At 40.1% G+C, this 23,977-nt stretch overlaps 2 protein-coding genes across 3 annotated transcripts; both read left to right on the plus strand.

The window, feature by feature from the left end:
* The first annotated feature begins 886 nt into the window (after nt 1-886).
* Nucleotides 887-13,584, plus strand: nectin1a (nectin cell adhesion molecule 1a). Of its 2 annotated transcripts, none has more exons than XM_068332063.1 (10): nt 887-1,289; nt 9,428-9,540; nt 10,328-10,586; nt 10,837-10,954; nt 11,050-11,231; nt 11,345-11,462; nt 11,664-11,815; nt 11,956-12,088; nt 12,187-12,247; nt 12,642-13,584. In XM_068332063.1, the coding sequence occupies exons 1-10, from the start codon at nt 1,238-1,240 to the stop codon at nt 12,945-12,947; spliced, it is 1,494 nt and encodes a 497-aa protein (XP_068188164.1). In that variant the 5' UTR covers nt 887-1,237; the 3' UTR covers nt 12,948-13,584. The 2 variants fall into 2 exon arrangements, with proteins under 2 accessions (XP_068188164.1, XP_068188163.1); XM_068332062.1 differs by having other exon boundaries at nt 890-1,289; nt 12,184-12,247.
* A 2,407-nt stretch (nt 13,585-15,991) lies between these two features.
* On the plus strand, nt 15,992-22,999 carry LOC137606706 (V-set and immunoglobulin domain-containing protein 10-like 2). The gene is made up of 12 exons (XM_068332095.1): nt 15,992-16,068; nt 16,661-17,037; nt 17,552-17,824; nt 17,970-18,245; nt 18,927-19,214; nt 19,295-19,552; nt 19,639-19,929; nt 20,654-21,007; nt 21,922-22,044; nt 22,140-22,164; nt 22,293-22,393; nt 22,768-22,999. Exons 1-12 carry the CDS (start codon nt 15,992-15,994, stop codon nt 22,911-22,913), a joined length of 2,589 nt encoding a protein of 862 aa, XP_068188196.1. The 3' UTR covers nt 22,914-22,999.
* Nucleotides 23,000-23,977: the final 978 nt, after the last annotated feature.

Below are 23,977 nucleotides of genomic sequence, written 5' to 3' on the forward strand. Positions count from 1 at the left end.
ATGTCTCCTCAGTAGAAATGCATCATCATGGGGTGGATTTGAGATCCACTAGAAATTTCTAGCACCGTCATCAACAACAGCTCAATGTCTCCACCCTGTGGCTAATAGATGGAATGGAATGACGCTGATTCACTGCATGTCGTCACGGACTGTGTGATGAGTCCAGCGCTTTATGTTGGAATTTACATGTTTCAGAAAGTTTATGTATATGTATGGGATTTTTTCTTATGTTTGTTGAGCTATGTGCATATGTGTTGCACTCTTACATTTTTGCAAAGACAAAAGAAGAGTGAAATTATAAAAGTAGGACAATAGTGTGATATCACCTGGGGTTGCACTTCATATACCAAAACGATGAAACTGCAAATTAAGCCGATGAAAACAAAACAAAACCCGATCCTGCTTGTAAAAATGCTTCTTTATATTTTATTTGACTGATTGTGGCAGCCATCAGTGAGAATGCAGCATGCACAATAAACAAACGGAACATCCATACTGCTGCCCGAACTGTCCAACTGTAAGAAAACCATTAGAAATCACAGATGAGAAATTGCAAATTTATTAATTATCATCCTTTATTGATTATTATACTTATAGACGCTTTATGCATCCATTCAAATGATAAAGTAAAGCCAACATGGCATTAGGACAGAAACCAGCTCACATGACTGATGTTGTTAGGACAACAAACAATAGAGTGTGTGGTGGGGGTGTTGGTGGTGATGACAGGGAGGCTGGGGGCAGTCACTGGAACCTAATTCTTGTGGCCCTGTCTGGACCTCTAATTGTGTCTGGAGAGTCTTCCAGACCGGGCCTTGTGAGGGCGCGTTCCTGTGCGCAGCAGCCGGCCTGCGATTGGCTCAGACGAGGACGCACACGGTCCCTGATCGTTGCGCGTCGGGGGGGGGAAATAATCTCCCAACGCGTTAAACCGCTTAATCCACCGCCGGACAGAGACCGCCGAGGCTCGGATACCGGTCGGAGGGAGGTCGGTGTTAAAGTGGGAGAGAGAAAAAGTGTCTCAGGACGCACGCACACACAAGTTTCATTAGACACTGTGTGTGTGTGTGTGTGTGTGTGTGTGTGTGTGCGTGTGTGTGTCCGGTTTGCATCGTACCAGACCTTGAGTCAGACCTGATGCAGAATTTATTATTGCGGGTTCAATCTTGGAGGCGAGACGCACAAGAACTCCTCACTGGGATTTAAAGAGCGAGAAACTGGCACAAGTGTTTTGGGCATGGGCACCACTGGATTTTGGATATTCCTGATAGCAACTTGTGTTATTCCAGGTAAGTACCTCTGCTGTTTTCTGTTTTAGGACTTTTAAGTAATGGTGATTAGTGCTGTACCGGAGATACAAATGAAAAATATAAATGGATGCATCAAAAGTTGACAAGTAAGATTCATTTCAGTGTCAGAAATATGTCTGCCTATGTAATACTTATTAAATATCTTAACTCAATTTGATAAAAACAAACAGGTAAAGTAATGGAAGTCTGCTTTTATTTTTAAGTTATCCAAACTTAATGTGTAAAATAAACTCAGTAGTTGTAGTGGTTTGTGTATTTTCAGTGTTAATTTCAAGACCTAGCACCCTCTTAAACTACAAATAATTAAGGTTATAACTTTTCTGTGAAGAGTCTCTCCTGAAAAAACCATGATGACATAAATGGACTTGAGCAGATGCTCGCATGTTTCTATGTGGAACGAATGAATTGGGCGTCAGTCTGTTTTTGTTTGTTCAATGCAACTCAAAGCATTAAACTCATCATTATGCAGAAATTATGGAAATCTATGACCATTTATGTGATTTTTCTCTCATCATTGCAGAAGTCAAACAAAGTTAATGCCAAATTAGAGGCTCCTGTTTTCAGCAGGTGCTCTGGGGTGATCACACTTAGATACAACTGCCCATGCAGATGGCCTCATACCTTACATTGTGTGTGTGTGTGTGTGTGTGTGTGTGTGTGTGTGTGTGTGTGTGTGTGTGCCTGAATGAATGGCCTAACTCTTTCCTCACTGCAACAGGTGCTACAATGTGGTCACATTAAGGCCAAGTGTTCAGCTGGCATCAGACTTTTGTCTGTGTAATAAAGCGGGGGTGTGTGGGGGGCGAATTACGTAATGACAAAAGTGATTGTGGCAGCGTTTTGATGTGTTAAGCTGCTGTGACATCTGCTGTGATTGCCCCCCCCCCCCAGTCAGTGATAAACTCTTGTGTTGAGGAGAATTTTGCTGGTGCGTACATGTGTGTATGTGTTATAACAGAATGTGAGGCCATGCCATATGTGTGGAATTGATGTGTCCGAGGGCCGAGTGGTGGATTAGAGTTGCTCAGGGAGCAGGAGGGGTGTCACGGCAACATGGCTGCTCATAGAGCACCCCCACAGCCTCCAGGAGCCCCAGATACGACTGCTGCCACAGACAGTCACTTATTTTTTACACCATGTCACACTGAATTTTGCAATTGTCTACAGGTAGGCGCAGAAATGGCCAGTGAAACTGACAGACAGTCATCCCCATGAGTTTTTGCATAATCCACTTTCCACAGCTGGAACACACAGACGCCACCCCACAGAAATAATCCAGTACAAACAAACAGTCCATCTGTCCTCTTTCACGTTTGCTCATCTGCTCTTTCTACATTTTCCAACCTAGAGTCATTTTAGGTCATTTCCCTCTTCGTCCACTGATCCTTCTTCATAAATATTTTCTTTATTTCATCTCTGTCCAACTCCTTTCTTTCTCTTGGGGTTTTTATTTTCCTTTCATGTCCCCAAAAACACAGATGCAGGAGCAACAGACACAATAATCCTGTGAGCTGCAGGCTGAACATTGGCCAAGTAAACACTCTGCCTTCCTACCGAGATTACACACCCACACAAACACAGACGGAAGCGTGTACAAAGATCTCGATCAAACATTATAAGACATTATCAAAAAATTAATGTGGTGTTTCCTCTAAAGTGTAAAGGAACACACATAAATGTCTGTTGCTATCGTTTATTTAAAAAAAAAAGTGTTTATTTTGAAGTCTTTAGGTTTATAGTGATGCAAAAAAGCTGTGATGGAAAAACCGTATGTTTATGTGTCAGAACAGTAAACTGTTTCGCATCAGCGAGGTTCTAGTCAGTTGCTCTGCTTCAGGTTTCCCCACATTGTGAGTCACAGTGACAAAGATACAAAGACAGCGTGTAATCCCAGATCAATCACAGATTTGATGGCCTAAAGATTAAACAGTTAATCTGTCCTCTCTTCTTTCTCTCTGTGCTTTTCCTTTTCTCATCTGTCACAAAGGTTAGCTTTTTTATTTTTAGTACTTGCGGCCTTCTGGGAGTCAAGTTATTGAAGATAAAGATGAATGTAGTTTGTAAAGCTTTGATACGGTGTACTTTGTGATGACCTCTACTGCCAGCAGCACTCCTGATAATGATGTCTGCATACTTTTAGATCCAGACGCATAATTATAAACATTCCATACTGGGTGTTGCCAGTATAAGAGAAAAGCTAATTCTTCTCTTTCTATTTCATTTTACATGTTATATTTAATATGAGCAAACACTGAAGCCTGCAAATCATGTTTTGGACTTTTATTCCCAGTGTTAGTAAATTCAAATTGATTCACATTTCACAAGCGTCATATGTGACCACATATGTGATAATCTCATTAAAGTAGTCTCTGGTCTTGAACCAAACTCAGGATGGCAACAGCCGTCCCGATTGGCTAACATGAACACTCTAACAAGGAGATGGTTGACCTTATACTTGTTAGTGTAAAGCTTTTAGAGGTACTAGCTAACTGTTAACCCAGTAGTAATTTGCTGGGATATAATATACTTTTTCAGGATTTAAATGCAAAATAAATAAACCTCATCTTTCCCCATGGCTGACTGATACAGGCAGAAATATCTTAGATGATTCCATTCAATGAATTTCCATTCAATGAGTTTCATTGAATTCTAATGGCCTTAAAATCTTGAAAAACTTTTTATGTTGTCATAATTAGAATTGTTTTAGTAATAAATGTTGAAATGATAGAACCTTATGTTTTACATTTTATATTTCATACAACAAATTACCACAAAAGAGAATCTTTCTGTCTGTCTGTCTGTCTGTCTGTGGTATTTTGGGGGCTTATCCTTGATAAGCTCATTCATTAAAAAGTATTAAAAACAGACAGTTCCTAGATTTTTTTTTTTTTTTTTTTGGTGAAACTCAACCGCACATAAAGGAAATAACTAGAACACTTTGCAGCTATATTTATTGTGAAGCACACATTTATTTATGTGGAATCTCTTTTTTTAAATTTAGGGTTAAAATGAAGCCTCAGCTATTATTTTCCTTTTCAGCATCTGCTTGCATATACATGAAAAGTTAAAGCAGGTGTCATAGAGTGAATGTGAGGAAGAGGATGGAGGATATCCAATCAGGATATAAACACACCATCCAGTATTACGCTGTGATGCCTTCACAATTCTCACAAATTGCTCATTCAAGTATGGAACAATATCATCATTGTTTATTTTGTGTTCCCATGGTCACGTCTGTGTGCTGCTCTTGTCCTGAGGACTGTTGAGGTCATTTCCCACCGTTTAAACAATAGAGGAATGTGAATGGACACATGGTGGGAAAGATGTGAGCCCATCAAGATGTGATGATGATAGTGATGATGTTGATGATGATGTTGATGATGTTATGTTTGTGTCACAGAGGTAGGCTCTCTGTCTCTACCTTCACATAAATCCTCTAATCAGCTCAGCAGCAGAGCTCAGTCGGGGGGACTCTCAGGGAGACATACAGCAGTGTGAGTGTGAAGGATGGTGTTCAAAGACACACAAGTGAAAGCACAAAACTACTTTTGCTTGATAAGGCATGATGCACATGAGAGGTGTAATGGAAACAATTCAACTACTGTCTCTACAACAGAACTACTGCACATATTGTATGTTTTTATCTCACCCAAAACTAGTCTTCAAGGTTCAAGCTTCCTTCTGTGTTTTTCCCACCATATGTATCAGATAACATATGGTGGGAAAAACACGTAATGGAAAAGCCAAAAGGAGAAGAAGAAGAAGATGTATCAGATAACAAAATACCGTTTCTTCTGTAGGGAGTTATTTGTTCAGTACACCCTGCTCATGTATAAAAATTATCACTTAGTTATAGTTCAGTGTGACTGATAATCCAGTGGAACGTTGACTTGTATTTCTCACTAATTCTCTGCTGCAGCAAATTTAAAACTCTAGACAGTTCGTTGGTATTGCCTTCATGACAGAAATTTCCATAATAATTATATTGAAGTAAATTAAAAATATGTCCATTTCCTGGAACTCTGATCAAAACCCTGATCAAAATTTGTTATTGAAGACAGTTCAATCATACACACACGCACGCACACACACACACACACACGCACGCACGCACGCACACACACACACACACACACACACACACACACACACACACACACACACACAAATTGGGTCCATAAAAAGTCACTTCTACATTTTGTTGTACTGATTTACTGTAAATACATTTTGGGCACTAATGTGACCTTTGACCCTCAGCTGTAAACCAGGTGTGCAATAAGGGCTAATGCTGGATGGAGCCATGATACCTGTTTCCAATCCTTGTGCTAAGATAAGCTAAGCTAACACCTGCTTACATTTAACATACAGACATCAGAGTGGTATCAATTTCTTCATCTTTTTCTCAAACCATCCCTTTCATTTATGGGGTGGAGTTTCAGTCAATCATCCGCTCACATCTGCTAACATACCTGATTACAACGGAATTCTCATAATCAGCAACTCCAAAACAATATTTTGCTGTTCTTGTAAAGAAAGCATTGCATTTTTGTGAAATCAAATTTAAATTTTTGAAATTTCAATGAGATTTTAAAATCAATATGTAGCCCAGATAGCTTTTATTAGCAACACTTTATTGAAATGGATCAAGTTGTGGGTGAATGGTTAAGATCCACCATCGGTTCCGTGAAGTTCAGGGTCACGTGTTATTTGACGTTTTACTACCTGGATGACTGGATGATGAATCACAATATTTCTTTAATATTCCGACAAAATTAAAAATAAACAACAGATTCCAGTAAAGGATTTAGTCAACATTTGAAATGTTGTTTGTGACATCAATCCCAATGAAAACATTTGAATTATCAGTAATCATCTTTCATATGCTGGAGGCATGGAGACTCAAAAAAAAAAGTGCAAAGAAATTTTCCAGGAGATGACTCACATTTTGTTTTGGCACAAACATCACTGGGTCTGTTGCTGATACATACAGCAGCAAACAGTCCATAAATTATCTGACACAAAAGAACTTTAATATACTAGATGGTGTAATCTACTCCACTGCTGGACATCCTCCCTCCAAACACACAACGGATCATTAGGCGCAGTAAACTCCTGCTCAAATACAAGGCTATCAAATTTATTCATATATAAAGAGAGGCACATATGGTTCATGTTGTGGATGTGAATATCATCGGATGCTGAGTGTACTGTATATCTTTGATGATTGATGTCAAAAGGGCAGATAGTCCCTGAAGGCACGATCTGTGTGTCCAAGCATTAGATGAGCAAAACACACACTAATGACCCAGATGCCAAAAGCTTTTTTGCTTATCAACTTTGATTGATATAAAAAGCCAAACACATCTATTAAAGTAGGGAAGTAGGTCACGCTAATCATAATTTCATTGAAGCTTTATATTTCCTTTTTTTTGTAATAGTGAACAAGCTAAGCCCCAATATCCATCTATCCATTCATTTTCTTGTGGACTAAATGATTGCGATCGTCTACAGCCGGTTATCTGCCTTGTGGGTCAGGGGTTACTCTGGAGCCTATCCCAGCTGACTGAGCACACCCGAGATAAGATGGCATAACAACTGGTGTGACCATTTCACCAAAGCTGCATGTTTTTGGAGGTGGGAAGAAGAAGGAGAAACCCAGAGAGAACCCACACAGACATGTGGAGAACGTACAATTTCAGAAAGGAATCGAACTGATAAAAACCTGGAACCTTCTTGCTGTGAGCCAACGCCCCACCCACTGCACTGCCTCTAAGCCCCAACATGCTTTACAATTTGGCAACATGTGCATTTTATTTCTCGAAAGAGAAAGCTCCACATCGGGTTTATCAATACTGTCGTGGATACTTTTACTGGTTTACTGGTTACACCTTCATTTATTAACTCATTCTGGTGTATGTGTCCAGGTTTATGGGATATTTCAGTTACATAAATCAGTCGGGGTTGTATATCCAATGATGCTCAAAACACAGAGAGATGTTTAGTATGGCAGGTTTATAACAGCAGATTTAACATTTTAAGAAAGGGACCCTGTGAAGTTTGTATATGTTGTTTGGGCCAAATAAAGATTAATGCTGGACAAAGTGTTGAATCCAGTTCATTTATGTTATTTAGTAAACTTTCCCTAATTTTTAAAAAATATTATTCAAATATTCACATGACCAACATGGAATCATTTGTGTGTGCCTTCCACAAATGTTTTTTGACAAGATGCTGTTACAGAAAACATTGCACTTATGTAACACTGTTGTACTCCTGATGGATAGCTTAAAAAAAGGATTAAAGTTAATGCAGCGGAACCAGAGATGTATCATCTCTTTACTCCATTAATTTCTCTTCCTTTTTGAAACCTGATGCACCCCATTGGATGTGTGTGATCCGGAGGAGTTCCTCTTGAATATTTCTGTTTTAGATAATGTTTGCTCACTGAAACCAATATAGTTTCTTATGCTTCTTAATATAAACTTAACACTTAAGATTGTATTATAAGAGTTAATGGTATTATTTATGTTCAACTGGGATGCACCCTGACAAATAAGTCAAAATGAATACATTAAAATTATTACTAACCTAAAGGAAGAATACATGACAGAATTGATTATGTAGTTTATCATGTGTTTTTAATCACCTACTCAATGGAATGACAGCAAGCTATTGTTCAGTTATCAAACACTGGAAATGGGCAGGAAACACATTTCCTCTTAGCTCTTGCGCAGCTCTGACAGAAATGTAATTATAGTTCGAAATACTGTTTGTGGATCGAATTATTGTTTCATTATTATAGGAGGACCTTTTAGTTTTGGTGCTGTTAGCCTGGGGTGGGTGCTTCTGTGACGGAGACCAGAGTAGATCAGCAGATCAATATACGGCCATTATTAACATGGAACTATTGAATTATATGACGACCCTCAACTGTGACACCTCCTTTATGCTTTTAAATCCAATGTCATCACAAACATGGAACATACCTCTGGAAATAGGTTGCACTTTCATTCTCATCTGGTTTGTGATGTTCAGTGTTTAAGGTCGCAGCCAACAATGGAAGATGTATTATTGAAACATATGAAGACAACACAGGAGTACAGTAGTGCCACAAAATTCTGATAATAGTGTAAGACGATTTATTTTTCATAAAATTAGTAGATTTCACCTGAAGAAGCAAAATTTAGGATTTATATTTGAAATTTATTCTTGATTGCCTCCTTTGTTTGAAAAATATAATTATATAGGTGTGTGCCACATTAATGGTCATGTGTAAATAGATAGCATATAATTTCTATTCTTTTTCTTTGTTTCAACCGTGTCTCTGATACGTGCTCTCATACTGTCTCTTATACTGAGACAGTGACTTTGGATTTCCAATACTGTACATTTTACTGCTCCATGTTGCCCATATGTGAGTGTGAATGTTTTTTTTTTTTTGCTTTTACATGTATCGGTCATGTAATTAACTGGTGACCTTTCCGGGATGTATCCCACCTCTTGCCTAATGTCAACAGGGACAGACTCAAACCCAACGCGACTTGCGTTGGAGCAATGGGAAGTGTGACATTTTTGCTCGACTATGTGATTGTCATATTTTTTTCACTTGTGAAATAAGTGTTTTAAATGCAAAATCCCTAAATATCTCCACTCAGGATGGCCTTAAGGAAGTTTTTATCAGTTTATCTTTGCCTTCTTTATTTCTCTGATCTCGCCTTTGTCTGACCGGCAGCTAATCCGACAAACACCAGTAAACACACGTGTCTCGTGTAGACTCAGGAAGCTGTGTGGCTCTGCTGTGGATTTGTTAAAGTGGATCAGTGAGTCAGTGGGAACAGTAACCAAACAAATCACGCTTATTTTTACCTCACTCTAATCTAAGACCTTTGACCTCCGCTCACCTCTCACGCTGCAGAAGTGCATCACCTTTGTCAGCTCAGCTCAGTTTATCAGCTCAACATGCTGTGTTGAGAGTGAACAGCTTAGGGCATTCTGTGTGTGTGTGTGTGTGTGTGTGTTGTGTGTGTGTGTGTGTGTGTGTGTGTGGGTGGGTGTCAGACCAGCAGAGTTAAAATTAATCCTCATTGTCTTTTGTACTTCCTGTGTTTCTCCTCCAGGAATAAATGGCCAGACCGTTGAAATGGATGATGGGAAGTCAGGGTTTGTGGGCTCAAAGGTGGATCTTCGCTGTCGGTTCATCAACAGCTCCCCTCCTGTCAAAATCTCCCAGGTATTCAATCATATTCAATCATCCTGGTTACATTTTGCACAAAATGTTTTCTCTTTCAGCGTCATGAATGTGTGAAATCCTCAGGAACCAGATGAACACACATCCTGTGAAATGACTAGAAGCTATTATGTTTACTTTTAACTTACTGTTCACATTCATGTTTCAGGAATATTTACTGTTTTATCGAGAAGCTCTAAAATTTCACTGCACACTACCTGTCACCAAAACGCAAACAACCAAAGTTAAGCACTAGAAGATATATCCGTGCATATGGCAGATAATTTGTTTTGTAGCATCAAAAACAGACCTAAAAAGGGGTGAAACAGAGTAATAAATGAATATTGTAAACTGTTTTGGAAATTGTTCATTCCATTCATTTGTTAACCTTTTTAAATCTATGAATTAACTGTTGATGCAATGGAAAGAGCAATTGTTGGTCAATAGAAGGTCAGAAAATGTTGATCTTGACCTTTAGTGAAATTCTTTTAACTTCCTCTTTATTGTCTTGGGTTAGAAAGCTCTTACAGCTGCAGAACAGACCCCCCCCTGCCTACCATGTGTGTTGGAAACAATAAGAATGAGCGAATGTGTGCATTTAACTTGCTGCTGTAAGAAAACTGATCTCTCCACGCATGACTTCATCTCCTGTGTGTCACAGGAAGGAAATCAAAGGCCCGAGTTTCGTGTGCCTGACACAACTGAAATGTCTCAACGTGACATCTGAGCTGTGTCTGCACTGACGATCTGAACAATTTGTGAAACATCTCTTTCTTCCCTCTTTTTCAAGGTAACATGGCAGAAACTGGTGAATGGCACAAAGCAAAACGTGGCCATTGCCAATCCTTCCCTGGGTGTGTCCGTGGCCCCGCCCTACAGGGACCGCGTCACCTTCAAGAATGCAGCAGTAAGGCGACGGACTCCGACTCTGGAAGACACGACCATAACCTTCTCTCTGCTCCGTCTTTCTGATGAGGCCACTTACATCTGTGAATACACTACGTTTCCCGCGGGGAACCGAGAGAACATGGTGAACCTCACCGTCTATGGTACGTGACCTGATGTTCATGTGTAAAGGGACTGATTACTCTCTCTTGGTGAAGGGTCATGTTATCGAATGGTGGAGAGACTCCAGAAACCAAATTCTCCTGCACATAATCCTCATCAGACTACAGCTGGACAATTTTACATTTAAGTTTTTGTACACCATAAATAAGGATATAAAATGTTATTGCATACAATATAGTATCATCATGCATTGAAAAACTTTGCTTAATCAACCAAATGTGTTTCCCAAAGTCCGCCCAACAACTCAGATGAGTCTCTCTACGCCAACACTGGTGGCTCGTCCATCCAACATGAAAACACCAGTAGCCACTTGCGTATCCGCCAATGGAAAACCACCTGGAACCATCAGGTTGGTGTGTGTTTGTGATCGGTTAAACACATGTACTGTATGTATCTGAAGTGATTCCCAAGGCATGACCCCTGATTTCTCCGTGATACGAACAGGTGGGAGACGAGAGTCCCAGGAGAAGTGACCACAAGAGAGTACAAGAACTCAGACGGGACATTTACGGTTCAGAGCGACTACATTTTGGTGCCCAGTCGAGAGACACACAAGGAGACGCTCACCTGCGTCACCAGCTACAACGAGGAAGTCTTCACTGACAGCGTCACTCTGGATATTCAGTGTAAGTCTTTCAGCACGTAACAAAAATTGTTCTACCGTTGCAATAAAATAACACCCACAAGCTGGATTAAAAGTTTAAGTTCTCTTTTCTGTGTGATTATATGGGCTCACCAGATGAGCCAGATGTTTCCGTGGATGGGTTCGATGGAAACTGGTACCTAAACCGAGAGAATGCCCAGCTTAGCTGCAAAGCTGATGCCAACCCATCAGTCTCCCTGTATCAGTGGAAACTGTGAGTACTTCTCTGTTAGTTTGTGATTCAAAATAGATTTCTGTCAAAGGTAGAGCACTTCAAAGTCTTAAAGTGGATGAAGGAGGTTAGATTGCAAGAGATGCTGTCTTACATTGTCTGTCCAAAGTTCAAGTATTGGTCACAAAAGTAATAAAGTCAGTATGGAGGTGACAGATGTTTTATTTTTTGACTGTTCTACAGGATTAACGGCTCCATGCCGAGTAACGCTGAGATACGAGACAATGTTCTTACCTTTAAAGGGCCGATCACATATGACGTGCAAGGCACCTATGTGTGTGACGCCACCAACAGCATTGGGACGCGGTCGGGCTCTGTGGAGGTCAGCATCATTGGTACGTTTACCGGAAGTCTGGAATCAAGAGAACAGCACTGCAAACGTTACTTCTCTGTTGCTGCTGTTTGAAAATCATGTAAAATAAAATCCTAATAAATTAAACAAACATATCTGTTCTACTCTGTTTTTACCCCGTAGACAAACCACTACCACAGATCGCAACAGGTGATGTCATCAGCGTGATTGCCTTACTACTGGCTGCCGGAGTGCTCATGGGCATTACTATCACAGTCCTGGTGCTTAAAATCAGAAGTAGAAAAGATGATTCCTCGTAAGTAAACACTGCATTATGCCTCCACTGACCGACAGGTTTATTTATCCTGTATTAACGCCTCACTTTTCTATTTTATATTCTGTTTTGATCAGAAGGGATTCTCCATCTGCAAAACTGTCACAGCCCGTCAGGAAAAGACCGGTAGAGGAAATCCAGGTAAAAAAATGTATCGTCCACAAAAGATGACATGCAAACACTGACGTTATCCAGTAGTTAAAGTTGGGGAGAACTCCTCTTTAGACAGGTGGTTTGCATATTGGATTTGTTGTCATATTAACAGAATCTAGAGTACATGATTGGTTTTATTGGTTTTCGATCCTCCTCTTAGTGGACAAAGTGGTTGATATATAACACACAGAACATGGAGTTACAATTAATAAAATGTTTATTCTCATACCTCACTCTGAACATGAGATCCATGAATGACTACAGTTGTGGGATGTTTGAAGTTAAAAGCACTTTGGATGCATTTCTTAGTGCTAGCATCCATCTGTATCTGGTACAACCCAGTGCAGCTCATGTGTGATGTGTGTCTCTCATTCCATTGCAGCATTCAGGACGGTTTTATGAAGAGCTTCCCAACACAGCGGACTATGTGAGCTACAGACTGGCCTGCAACAAGGACGACTATCCAGAGCCCTACTCCCCCCCCATCAACCCTCCGCTCTCATTTCTGCCCCAACACCCCTACCACTCCTCACAACCAATCACTGCAAGCAGCAGCACGGCATCGAAAAACACATTTTCTCCTCCTTCTCACACCACAGCCGTCTTCAAGTACCCCTCAGTACCAGGCCTGACATCTCCTCCCCCAGGAGTGGCAGCGTACACTTTTCCCAAAGAGCAGTATGTCTGAACTCAACCTGAGGATGGAGGAAGTTGTTGTTTCAATAAACTGTCAGGCAAAGTATCTGCACTGTCTGCTCCATTGTTCGTGGCTCTGGAAGTCAACAGACGATGAAGCGTTTGTTTTTGGACTTGGAATTTTCTTTTTCCGTTGTCTGGTCTTTTTTTGTTTTGTTTTAGATATTCATTTAAAAAGGAATATTGTCGAACCATATTTTGAATGTTTGTCAGCAAGTTAAGGTGATGATGGAGGGCAGAGTGGACTGGAAAAAGAAAAAAAATTGGATGAATTGCATTTAAATAAATTACTCATTTAATTAAAATAATAATACTAAATACTTCCATCAGAATGGATAGGATTCCATCCAAATGTTCCTTGTGGTTGATCCACTTTATCCTCTCTGGTATCATTTTTTAAAAAGAAAAAAACAAAAATCAAAAATACCAAATGTTATTAAGCTCTCCGTGTCTATCAGTATTGCCCTCTTTCTCTTTATCCTGCATTGTGTGCACTAACAATCCTTTTATGAAGGAACAGCTGAACTCACCTTTTTGTTTTACCTCCTGTTCTGATATAATATTTGCTGTGGCTGTATTTTGTATCATATTTGTTTTTCTTTGCAAAGAAAAAGATCATTTTTATTCACTGAAGTTGTTTTGTGATTTATGAAATCATTGTTTTTACTTGTGACTCCTGTGGGTTTTAGTATTCAATGACACTGGTTGTTTGATGAGCCTTGAATTTTTAGAATTTGCATAAAAATGTTTATTGTATGAATAGAGATTGAGCTCTTTCTTATTCTTTATAAATACACAGTATCCACACACACTTCTGTAGGTTATTCTGATTGCATTTTTAGACGTGTTATTTTCATAATGAACCATTCTGGTCTGTTTTGATCAGACAAGACCCATAAGAAGCTGAAGATGGCGCCATAACAATCAACCACAGCTATATCATGAATAACTGGGCCTATAGTCAAAATTCTTCAATAATTGATTTAGTTAATTCATCAGCTACTTTATTTTGATGGTATACTAAACATAAATGTCAAATTTTGTCATTTTTTTGTCCAAAAATTTATTCAGATTTCTTCAAATTTTATGTCCAAGTACTCCTCACCATTGGGCCATTATTGTTTCAGTTGATCAACTCGGTTGGGGACCGGAGGGTGGCCGGTTCAAGACCCATGTGGACCAAAAAGTTTGGAGTGTGAACTGGCAGTGGAGAGGTGCCAGTTCACTTCCTGAGCACTGCTGAGGTGCTCTTGAGCAAGACACCATCCACTTGCAAGTTGCTCAACTGCTCACCATTTATTTGCATGCCAACAGGTCCCTTGTGTGTGTGTGATTTGGGTGTTTGCTCATGAAATATATGCGTGTGATGATTACAAAAATGATATCTAGAGTGGAAAAATATTTACCCCTTCGAGGGACGCTTAAAGATGGAATGTTCTTCAAATCTAAAATCCACCCTTCCACAGCACAGGGCTGAATTGCATCAGCATATCCACTGAAATCTAATAAAAGTTTGTCTAAATGTAGCCCAATTCATTACTCCATTTTTCATAACATGCAATGTCAGGTATTATCAACATATCCAAGTATTTATTCAAATAAAATCTTGATATGATTGCTGTACAGAATAGTTAAATGATCAGTTCCTAAAAATAAACATAATGAAGCTTTTGCTCCGCTGGTGGGTGATGAGAGAAGTGAGCCCTTCTCAGAACAGTGAGGTTTAATAAAGGCTCCACTGTCCTGCCCCGAATAGGCATCGTAAAAGGTTCTGCAGTGTTAGTGTTGTAGAGAAATGTGTAAATGAAAACACCTGAGAAGAATACAGTGAATCAGTGGAAAGTAATTTCACACTACCTGCTCTGAAAGAACAAAAGTAGATGATGGCAATTTAATCAAAAATGTGTGTACAATCTTTTTTCTCTTTTATGTGTAATATTTTTTTCTTTGGATTATCTAATCAACTAAACTGCAACTGGTCAATGTTGATCTCTGCCAAATTGAAGGAAACTGATCTCTGGACTCACATTACACACACATTACACACTCGTGGTTCCATCACTCATGTTGTCCCCCCCCCCGCTTTCTCTATTGTAAATCACAATATCACATTAGGACAGTAACAGTTATCGATTAGCATGTCATGTCAAGTTATTTTATAAAATATATATAATTGATAGTGACCTGCAGAGCACTGAGGTTAGAAAATGCAGACCACTGTTACGAGAAGCCAGATTAATAAATCTATTTTAATCCAAATCCCATCAATTCTGTTGAGTTTAGTCCTCATGTAACCTCTGAAATAAACTCAGAGGCCTTCAATTTTTCTGCTCATCTAAAATGAGAAGAAAATGTAATCATTTTACTACAATTTAATTACAGGCTTCTTTAACTTCTATTGAGACTTACAAAGGGAAAATATAATTTAAAGAAGATACAAACCTTTCTCTAATCCTGTGCTTTCATCTTTTTTCATCTTTTTTTGTGTAAATCAAATGTAAAACTGTCTGAACGAATCTTAATCTGCATGAAGAATTCATTCATTTCTCACATCAGTCATATAACATGACAGTTTGAAGAGAAAACTCTAAAAGTTAATTTTTCAGCATCAAATGTTGGATTAAAAATTTAAAAGCACTGCGCAGCTTGAAAAGGCCTGTGTGGAGGAATGTTAATGTGGACATGAGCTCCACGCCAGAGTGTGTGGAAGGCTAACTTGTCCATCCACATCTCTGCCTTGTATAATAGATGAGCTCAGTATCAGCGTGTTATTCTAACCCGTAGGAGAAAGAAAGAGGAATAGAAGGATACAGAGAAAGGAAAAACACATGAATAATTGAGCCCAAATCAGTTTAGTGACCCTTCACGTCTCCCTTCGCTCAGTCGAATTAAGTCACTGTCTTCAGCTGGATTCTCCAGGAAACTTCTGGACAGCAGAGAGGACAAGACTTCACACAAGAGCTTCACTTTTACTTTATTTTTTAAATTATATTCTTGGTGTAAAGAGCTTGTTGTACCCAGGATCATCATGATACCATGGTGGCCCAACTGCTAGGACTGGCCTTCATATTTCTATCTACCAGTCTGGTAACCTGTAACGCACAGGGTAAGTCCAGTTTCTTACGAAACAAATTTCACAAACTTTAGAAAATACCTGAGTTGCAGTCAGAAATATATTTTCTGCAATTTATCCATTTAAGTCAAATAGACATTAAGAGGTTAATACAATATGATGACTATGAATGACCAATAATTTATTTTGTAGAATCAGATGTGATTGTAAGATTTGTAAATCAGTATTTTCAGTAGTTTCATATGAACATAGCTGCTGTTTAATAAATGTATATGACAAAATGTCACTAAAACAAGTCTCTTTTCGGTTTACTGGTATTTGGTGTTTGGTGGGTTCAAGAAGAAATAGTTCATTAATGAACAGAATTTGACTAGAAATTTAATTTCATGAATCCATTTATCTGTTTTGGAATCCCCTGGTGACCGATTTCAGAGTCTGAAGCTTGCAGTGTAATCAATCCCGTAACTGAACACTTGCAGGGCATTTGACACCACCATCTCCTTTTCCTTCACACACTCACAAACACACACAAACAACACACACACACACACACACACACACACACACACACACACACACACACACACACACACACACACACACACACGCACACACACATTTGAATGCATGTTTGTGTATCCTCTCTGTCCTCCAGCGGTGCAGATTAATCACAACTGGGAGGTGGTGTACCTGGATGCCAGTGTGTATGGGGTGGTAGGCAGAGCGGTGATCCTGGAGTGTGGCGCCACCTCCCCTGACATGTACATATGGAGCTTCACCAAGCCCGGTACTGAAGCTATAAAAGCCGTGGTGTACGATTTGGGGAAAGGAACCAGGATCCAGAAGCTGGCGGAGAAGCTGGGCCAGCTGACAGTCATCTCCAACAGCGCAGCTGTGAGCATAGAGAAACTGTCTGTAGCGGCACACGGCCTGTTCACCTGCCAGGCCTTCTACGACATAGACGGGGAGCCCAAAGTCTACTACTACTATGTACACCTCACTGTCCGAGGTGAGAGTTCCTGTAGTCCAGCAGAGTTCTTAACATTACACAAATGTACGCAACTGTTGTTGGGAAAATGTTGAAACTTTGCTGTCCTGTCAGAACCTCCTGTTGCACTTAGTGTTAAAGAGATGAGGAAAACAATGCACGTTTAAACTTTGTAACAAAGCTTTTTAAATAAGACTTTGTCATGAAAAAAATGTAATTTCAAGAGTAACTTGGAAATAAAGCTGCGAGTCTGATCATAGAATAGAACCAAACAGAGCAACAAGTGTTCTGAGAAATGTTATAAAGTATGATGTTGCACAAAATACAAATGCTAAAACTAAACGTAAAAGTAAAGTAAAAGTACAGCATCTCATGAAATGTACACATATATTACTTTTCACTACTAATTTACAAAGGTAGACGATTAACACAAGGAAAAAAAAGGTTTTGCAAAAGGTAGTAGGTGACAAATATTGAATGCTAATACCGATCTCTATTGTGCTAAAACTGGCTGAAAATATTGTCTTGAATCCAGTTCCAGTCAGTAAGCCGTACCTCCTGATGAGTGATGCGTCTCCAGTGGAAGGAGGAAGGATCTGGATGCGCTGCAATCTGGACAACGGAACTGGACCGATCAATTATGTGTGGAAACATGAAGCCAATGGCAGCATCTCAGTGTTTGCGCAGGGCAATTCCAGTGTTATCAACATGACAAATGTCAACCGCAACCACTCGGGCTGGTACCACTGCGTGGCCAGCAACACCGTCAACAGTGAGGCCTCTAACCGTTTAAAGCTGGAGACCATGTGTGAGTATTTTTGGTCTCGGGGAGTATGAAGAGCGTTCTTTGGTATCTATGGACCTTGAATTTTATCTTAATCTTAATAGACCAATATGAAGTTGCTCAGTCATGCATATAACATATTTTGAATGTTTGTCTCCTCTCTCCTTAGTTGGCCCAGACATTCCTGATATTGTCGTGACTCCTTTCAGCCTGACAGACCGGGGATACTTGGCTCTGGAGAGAGAGACCGTTTCTCTACTGTGTCAAGCCCAGTCCAACCCCACCAGTCAGTATTTCTGGTTCTATAACAACTCCGAGGCCTCTGCCGGGCCACATTTCATCATCAGCAAGATCCTTCGAAAGGATGCAGGCGATTATGCCTGCTTGGCACAAAATACCCAACTGAACACCCGCTCCAAAAAAACCATCAGCTTGACTGTCTACTGTGAGTTTAACCTCTGACCTTACACCGTGCTGCCGATTCTACTCATTTCTGGTGAACCTTCTTTCTTTATCTTAACCTGACTCCTTCTCTGTTGATGCAAATGTGATTGAGTCATTCAGATTCATACTTTAATGGTTCAACAGGAAAAGAACATGAATCCAGGGTCTGAATCACCTTTGAATTTCATCTTCCGCAAAAACTGAATCTCCTTCAGAAATACAACTCCAAAAGAAAACTTTGATTCTCTGTTCAAACATTCCTCCTCCATTCACTTCATCATCTCTCCCATTAAATCACAAACACATAGATGCACAAACCATCACACCAAAGTGTGGATTTTCTGCAGACCTGTTCTCGTGTTCAGGCCGTCTGGGAAGTTGATGGGGCTCTCTGGTAGGTACCTCACTGTGAAGTCACAGCCATGGCAAGCATTGGCTGGCCAGATGGTCACATGCTTGTCATCATGCTCCTGTGTGGTTTTGCTGAGTTCATTCATCTTGTTCTAAAACTACATCACCCAAGACTTTTCTATTTAAATATTACAGTTTGCAAATAAAAATTTAATTGAGTTAAACATGTATTATACTATAATCCATACTTGACATACTGGCCCCAGTGACCCCTGATGATATGACGTGACCCCGATGGCACCACCTTGTTACCTGTATTTTATCTCCACAGACCCACCCGATGGCTCCCCCACCTGCTCTCTAGAGCCAGCTCTGAATCACACTTCTCTGAGACTACTCTGCTCCTGGCCAGGTGGATTTCCCTCCCCGTCCCTACAGTGGACCACAGACCTGAAACCACTGGGACCTGAGGAGGACGACGCACTGCTGCAAACAAATAAACTGACCAACACTGCCATCTTGCTGCTGAAAGAAGGCTTGACCACCAGCAATGGCTTGTTTACATGCATGGGCTCCCATGTGGCGCTCAAACAAACAACAGCATGCCAAACAAGGACATGTGAGACATAGAAAAAAAAAGTTTTATTCAATGTTTTCCAAAGCGGTCACATTTCACTTCAATCTCTTCTCTTCCTAAAGATATCCCCCCTGCAGATCCAGCGTGTGTTGCCTATGTGACTAACACAAAACAGTATCTCATGCTGTCCTGCTCGTGGAATGGAGGCGTCCCCAATGCTTTGGTGTGGTGGGAGGGCCCAGACGGCCAGGTCAAAGGAGGTGAAGAAACATCCAACATCCTGGTCCTGCGGCGTGGCACCGCCCTCAGCGGCAAACCTTATATCTGCCGTGCCAGGCATCCTCTGCTGGCCCAAACCAAGACCTGCAGGCTGACATTAGGTCAGAGCATATTTCAAGACAGGTCTCGGAAAATAAAGAGCAGATTTGATCATTAATGTGTTCACACTGTGCATCGCCACCTGTAGAGGCACCTGTATTGCTGACACAGCACAGGACGGTGTCCGTCTACGAGGGGAGTGACGTCCAGCTCAACTGCAACCTGAGAGCCAGCTACCTTCCTGTGGATGAGATCACCTGGTTTAACAATCAGGGCGTGGACGTCCGAGGCACTGCCAAGTACACGCTATCACGAACATCTGCATGGGCCAATCTGACAGTGAGGGACACGCGCCAGACACAAGACAGTGGCGAGTACAGGTGCTCCACCTCCAACGCAGTGGGAGGGACTGAAGTCAGTGTGACCTTAGAGGTCAAGAGTAAGAAATGTTTTTACTACATTTGTTTGAGCTTTTCAGATACACAGCTAAACATTTTGGAACATTATCTAGATCTGTTTTCAGCCAAGGTATGTGAAATACATCTGTACCCTATTAACTATAAATTAATATACAGGAGGTGATAATGTAGTGTAACAGGAGGGGGGGCAATAATCTGACCATCTGAACACATAACATCATGGACAAATGAGTTTCTGTTTCAATACTTCAAACTAAAAGCACTTCAAATAAAACTGATCAGCAACAGGAATTCACTTTTGCCGTAGAATAAAAGAAATAAGTTAAATCACTCTTAGAATTTAATGCAAAATACAAAATTATATTCAGTCGACAGCGCAGCAAGTCAGACAAACTTTTAAGACCGTGTTTGGTGTACTCCAAGTTGGTTTGTAGTACGAATACAACAATAGGATGCTAGCTAGATCACACATTTCCAGTCTTTATAATAAACAATTCCAATTGGCTGCTGGTGGTTGTTGTCTATTACCAAATTTCATGCAAATTTGTTTGTTAGTTGCAAACATTTCATGAAAATCATAAAAGTCAGACTCGCTGCAGCAAAAATGAAAAATCTTCAAAAGTCCTACGACATTTCTTCATTATCTATCACATATTTGTAGAAAACACAAATGTCCATCAACACAATATTTTTGAAACGCTTTAGTGTGGAACAAAACAATAACCCAGCTTTGTGTTTTATTAGGATACCCAATGCCACCCAATGCGACTCTGGATAAAGTGATGTACAACAGCCGCCTGCGCACAGAGGTGGATTTGGAATGGCAGGTAGACAACAAAGAGAAAAGAGGTTTGACAGGTTTCATCCTGGAGCATTTATGGGTGATGGAGCGACCAGGAAGGAGAAGCAGCGCTAGCAACGAATCAGAGGAATCGGAGGAGAGGATTGGTCAACCAGTCTGGTACCGTAACATCATCCACGACCCAGACGTGAGGGCTCATACAGTAGGCAAACTGACACCAACCGTTACCTACCAGTTTCGTATCGTACCTGTCAACCACCGCACCCTTGGACATCCTTCTGCAGCAAAGACTCCAGGTATTCACACAGAGGCTGCTCAGAATGACAAATGTGTGGTCAGAGTGAAACAGGAAGAGAGTTAGGGATGTCTTAAAAAGCTGATAACAGCTGCGCAAAGAAGGGAGAAACAAATAATGTGACATGTAGTCACAGGTGGGTTAGGTAACCATTGAAACATGTCAGTGTCTGACTGTAATTGATGATTGAATGGCATTCTAAATGTTGTTTTTGTTTTTGTCATCCTTTATAGGTGAAAGACACAAAAACACATACACACATTTACACACAACTGAAGGAGTCCACTGACTTTCTCTTGCCTTTCTTGCCTCCACTGCTCCTTACCTTTCCTCTAGCTAGCCCTGTGTGTTTGTCATGCATTATTTCTTTTATTTACTCCATGTGAAAGATGTGACCGCTCTAGCTGGTGCAAAGCTTTAATTCAGGTGTCAGGGGTGAATTTCAGCCCGTGCATCTGTTATTCCAACCAGCTGGGCTTATTTTAAAGTAAACTGTTGTTGCCGTTGCGGAAGTGGACCCACATTAGACAGAAATGACTGTTATAGGGAAATGATAAATGCAAAACTTATGTGACTTAACAGCCAGATTTGCTTAAAGTGCACTACTTAGAAATAACTTTGTAAGATTACTGTTTTAACTCCTTCATTTTATCAATCAAACCTACAAACAAGTATAGTGATTGGGCCTTTTTTTTTTTAATTTACGCTGGACCTAACATCTGAATCATATATGTCATTAATTTCTTTCAGTTGTACAGTATATGGTACTACTAAAACATGCTGCCATGATGTTAGAACAATTAGAGCGAGGCTAAACATGAAGAAAAAGGATATAAGACATTTACTAAATGCAGCAGCTGTCATCTTTTGTCAGAGCTGTACTATTTTGCGATGTTTAACTGTGATGTGTTGCAGCGGAACCTCGATTCAACGTGGCCCCTGCTGTGATTGGATCAGCTATTGGTGGAATGCTCTTTGCAGCCATTGTCATTGTGCTGCTGCTCATTTTCTTAATACGCAACCGCAACAGCCATCCCCGTGAGTCTTATACAAGAGACAACATCCTAATGATATGAATGATGACAAAGCCACTGTCCCATTATGCTGCATTACAATGCTGTTTCTTCCCACAGGACTACACAACATGCTGTTTGGTTTGTGAGTATCTCAGTTTCTGTCTATAAAAATACAGTATACATATGTGAAAACAGCAATCTGCTGTTAGTACGGATGTCGACAATCTACTCTGTGTGAAAACACACCAAACCTTCCTCTGGTTTGTCCAGGCATCACAGTCAATCGAGGGAAAACATCAACTTCCCAGAGGATGAAATGGTACGCTCGGCAGAGGGAGGACTAGAGGAGAGCGGTGGATCTGCCAGTCCAGGTAAGACGAAGCCTCCATCAAACATGTTCATACAAACCTCAATCTGGACTCAGGCTCACAACATGGAATTCTAACATTTAGGTTTATCAATCACTTTCAAGAAGTGTTTTTTACAGTCAGGAATTTTAATCAACTCCCTGGGGTTGGACCATCATCAGTCCAACTTCTCTTTCATTCCTCAACCTTTTCCATTCCATTTGCATATGATGCAATGGGTCCAAGTAATTCTTTTAGAATTAATTATTGGAATAAAAGGTAATGTCAACACAAAAGTAGATGACTACATGTAAGTGTAAATGTTATATTTTGAAGTATAAGGTTTACTTAGCCTGATGCTAAACCTGATGCTAAACCTCGGTCCCGGTGCTTTCCAGGTCCACCCATCACTTTACCCCGGGCATCTTCACCACTGACCCTCTCAACTCAGAGTGCCACCCCCACCATCAGCCAAGCCCCTCCCCCTGGAGACGATAATGAACCTGTCAATGTCACCATCACCGTCAAGGCAACAGGCTCATAGTACTACATCTCAGAATCCTTCAGTTTGAAATTAATCTGGAATTAATGTGCAAAGTTCACAATTTCTCTGAATTTTTCATCTGAACTGCAACAATTTAATAAGTTTCAAATTCTAATAATATTCAGTACAACATTTAATATATCATGCAGTGCAACACTGTCTTAAAGTAACTTGAAGAACAGACCTATTGGATCCATTGATTTCTGTATTAAAAATATTACACGTTTTTTTCTCATCAAGGTAACTTTTTTGTTTCAGCAGGTCACGTACCAGGTTTAAATACATGCACTCTGTACCATTTATTACAAAATATTTATGCCTATCTGAGAAGAAATCTCTTCATATCAGGATTAAAATGAAAATGCAGCTATTAAGTTTAGCTTTGAAAAAAAAGTTGTATTCAAAGTATAAGTTCAATATATGATTTAAACTGTGAACTGTTAAAATCCTGTTTGAAACATTCAGTAGATTCAACCATCTTACCAAATAGTTGTGATGTACAGGTCAACCTATAAATTAATTTTCAATTGACAATAAAATGTAGAACATTTTGTCAGGAAATTTAATACATTTAAAAGCAGTTTTCAAATGACATTAATAACTTAGGAAATAACTACATTAATACTCTGTCAGTCTCTATGTCTAACATACACACCACAGAATTCTTGTCTGATTGTCTTGCTCCCTTAAACATTTTGGGGTCACCAGCCTTTCATTAAATGATAAACTACCCTGACAGTGAGCAAATGCCCCCCTTCCTGTGTCCTTTGTTCAGGCTTCTGGGATTAACCTAATTTTTTTCGAGGGCTTGTTAGGTGGGGAAACAAGATTTTGTGCAGGGACTGCATTCTTATCAAGTCAGATGACACTTCTTCTGAATCTGTTGTGAAGGACTAGATGTTCGTATCCTTCATACATTCATACATGCCTTTAACAACCTACCTTCTGGGCTTTACCCCTTCCTTTCCTTCATCCAACAATTTCACATGCAGGCTTTCATTTCTGCTGCAGTTCTAATAAATGTGGGTTCACTAAAAACCGAACCCTATCATTTTTTCAAAGAC

This window comes from Antennarius striatus, chromosome 13 (assembly GCF_040054535.1).
Source record: "Antennarius striatus isolate MH-2024 chromosome 13, ASM4005453v1, whole genome shotgun sequence".
Classification (NCBI taxonomy): Eukaryota; Metazoa; Chordata; class Actinopteri; order Lophiiformes; family Antennariidae; genus Antennarius; species Antennarius striatus.

Excerpts from the sequence above, each read along its gene's own strand:
- LOC137606706 (XM_068332095.1), top strand. The coding sequence starts at position 15,992 with ATGGTGGCCCAACTGCTAGGACTGGCCTTCATATTTCTATCTACCAGT. Across the intron at positions 21,008-21,921 it reads TTCTGCAGCAAAGACTCCAG|CGGAACCTCGATTCAACGTG; the intron begins GTATTCACACAG and ends GATGTGTTGCAG. Across the intron at positions 22,045-22,139 it reads CAACCGCAACAGCCATCCCC|GACTACACAACATGCTGTTT; the intron begins GTGAGTCTTATA and ends TTCTTCCCACAG.
- nectin1a (XM_068332062.1), top strand. The coding sequence starts at position 1,238 with ATGGGCACCACTGGATTTTGGATATTCCTGATAGCAACTTGTGTTATT. Across the intron at positions 11,816-11,955 it reads TGTGGAGGTCAGCATCATTG|ACAAACCACTACCACAGATC; the intron begins GTACGTTTACCG and ends TTTACCCCGTAG. Across the intron at positions 12,089-12,183 it reads AGTAGAAAAGATGATTCCTC|AAGGGATTCTCCATCTGCAA; the intron begins GTAAGTAAACAC and ends TGTTTTGATCAG.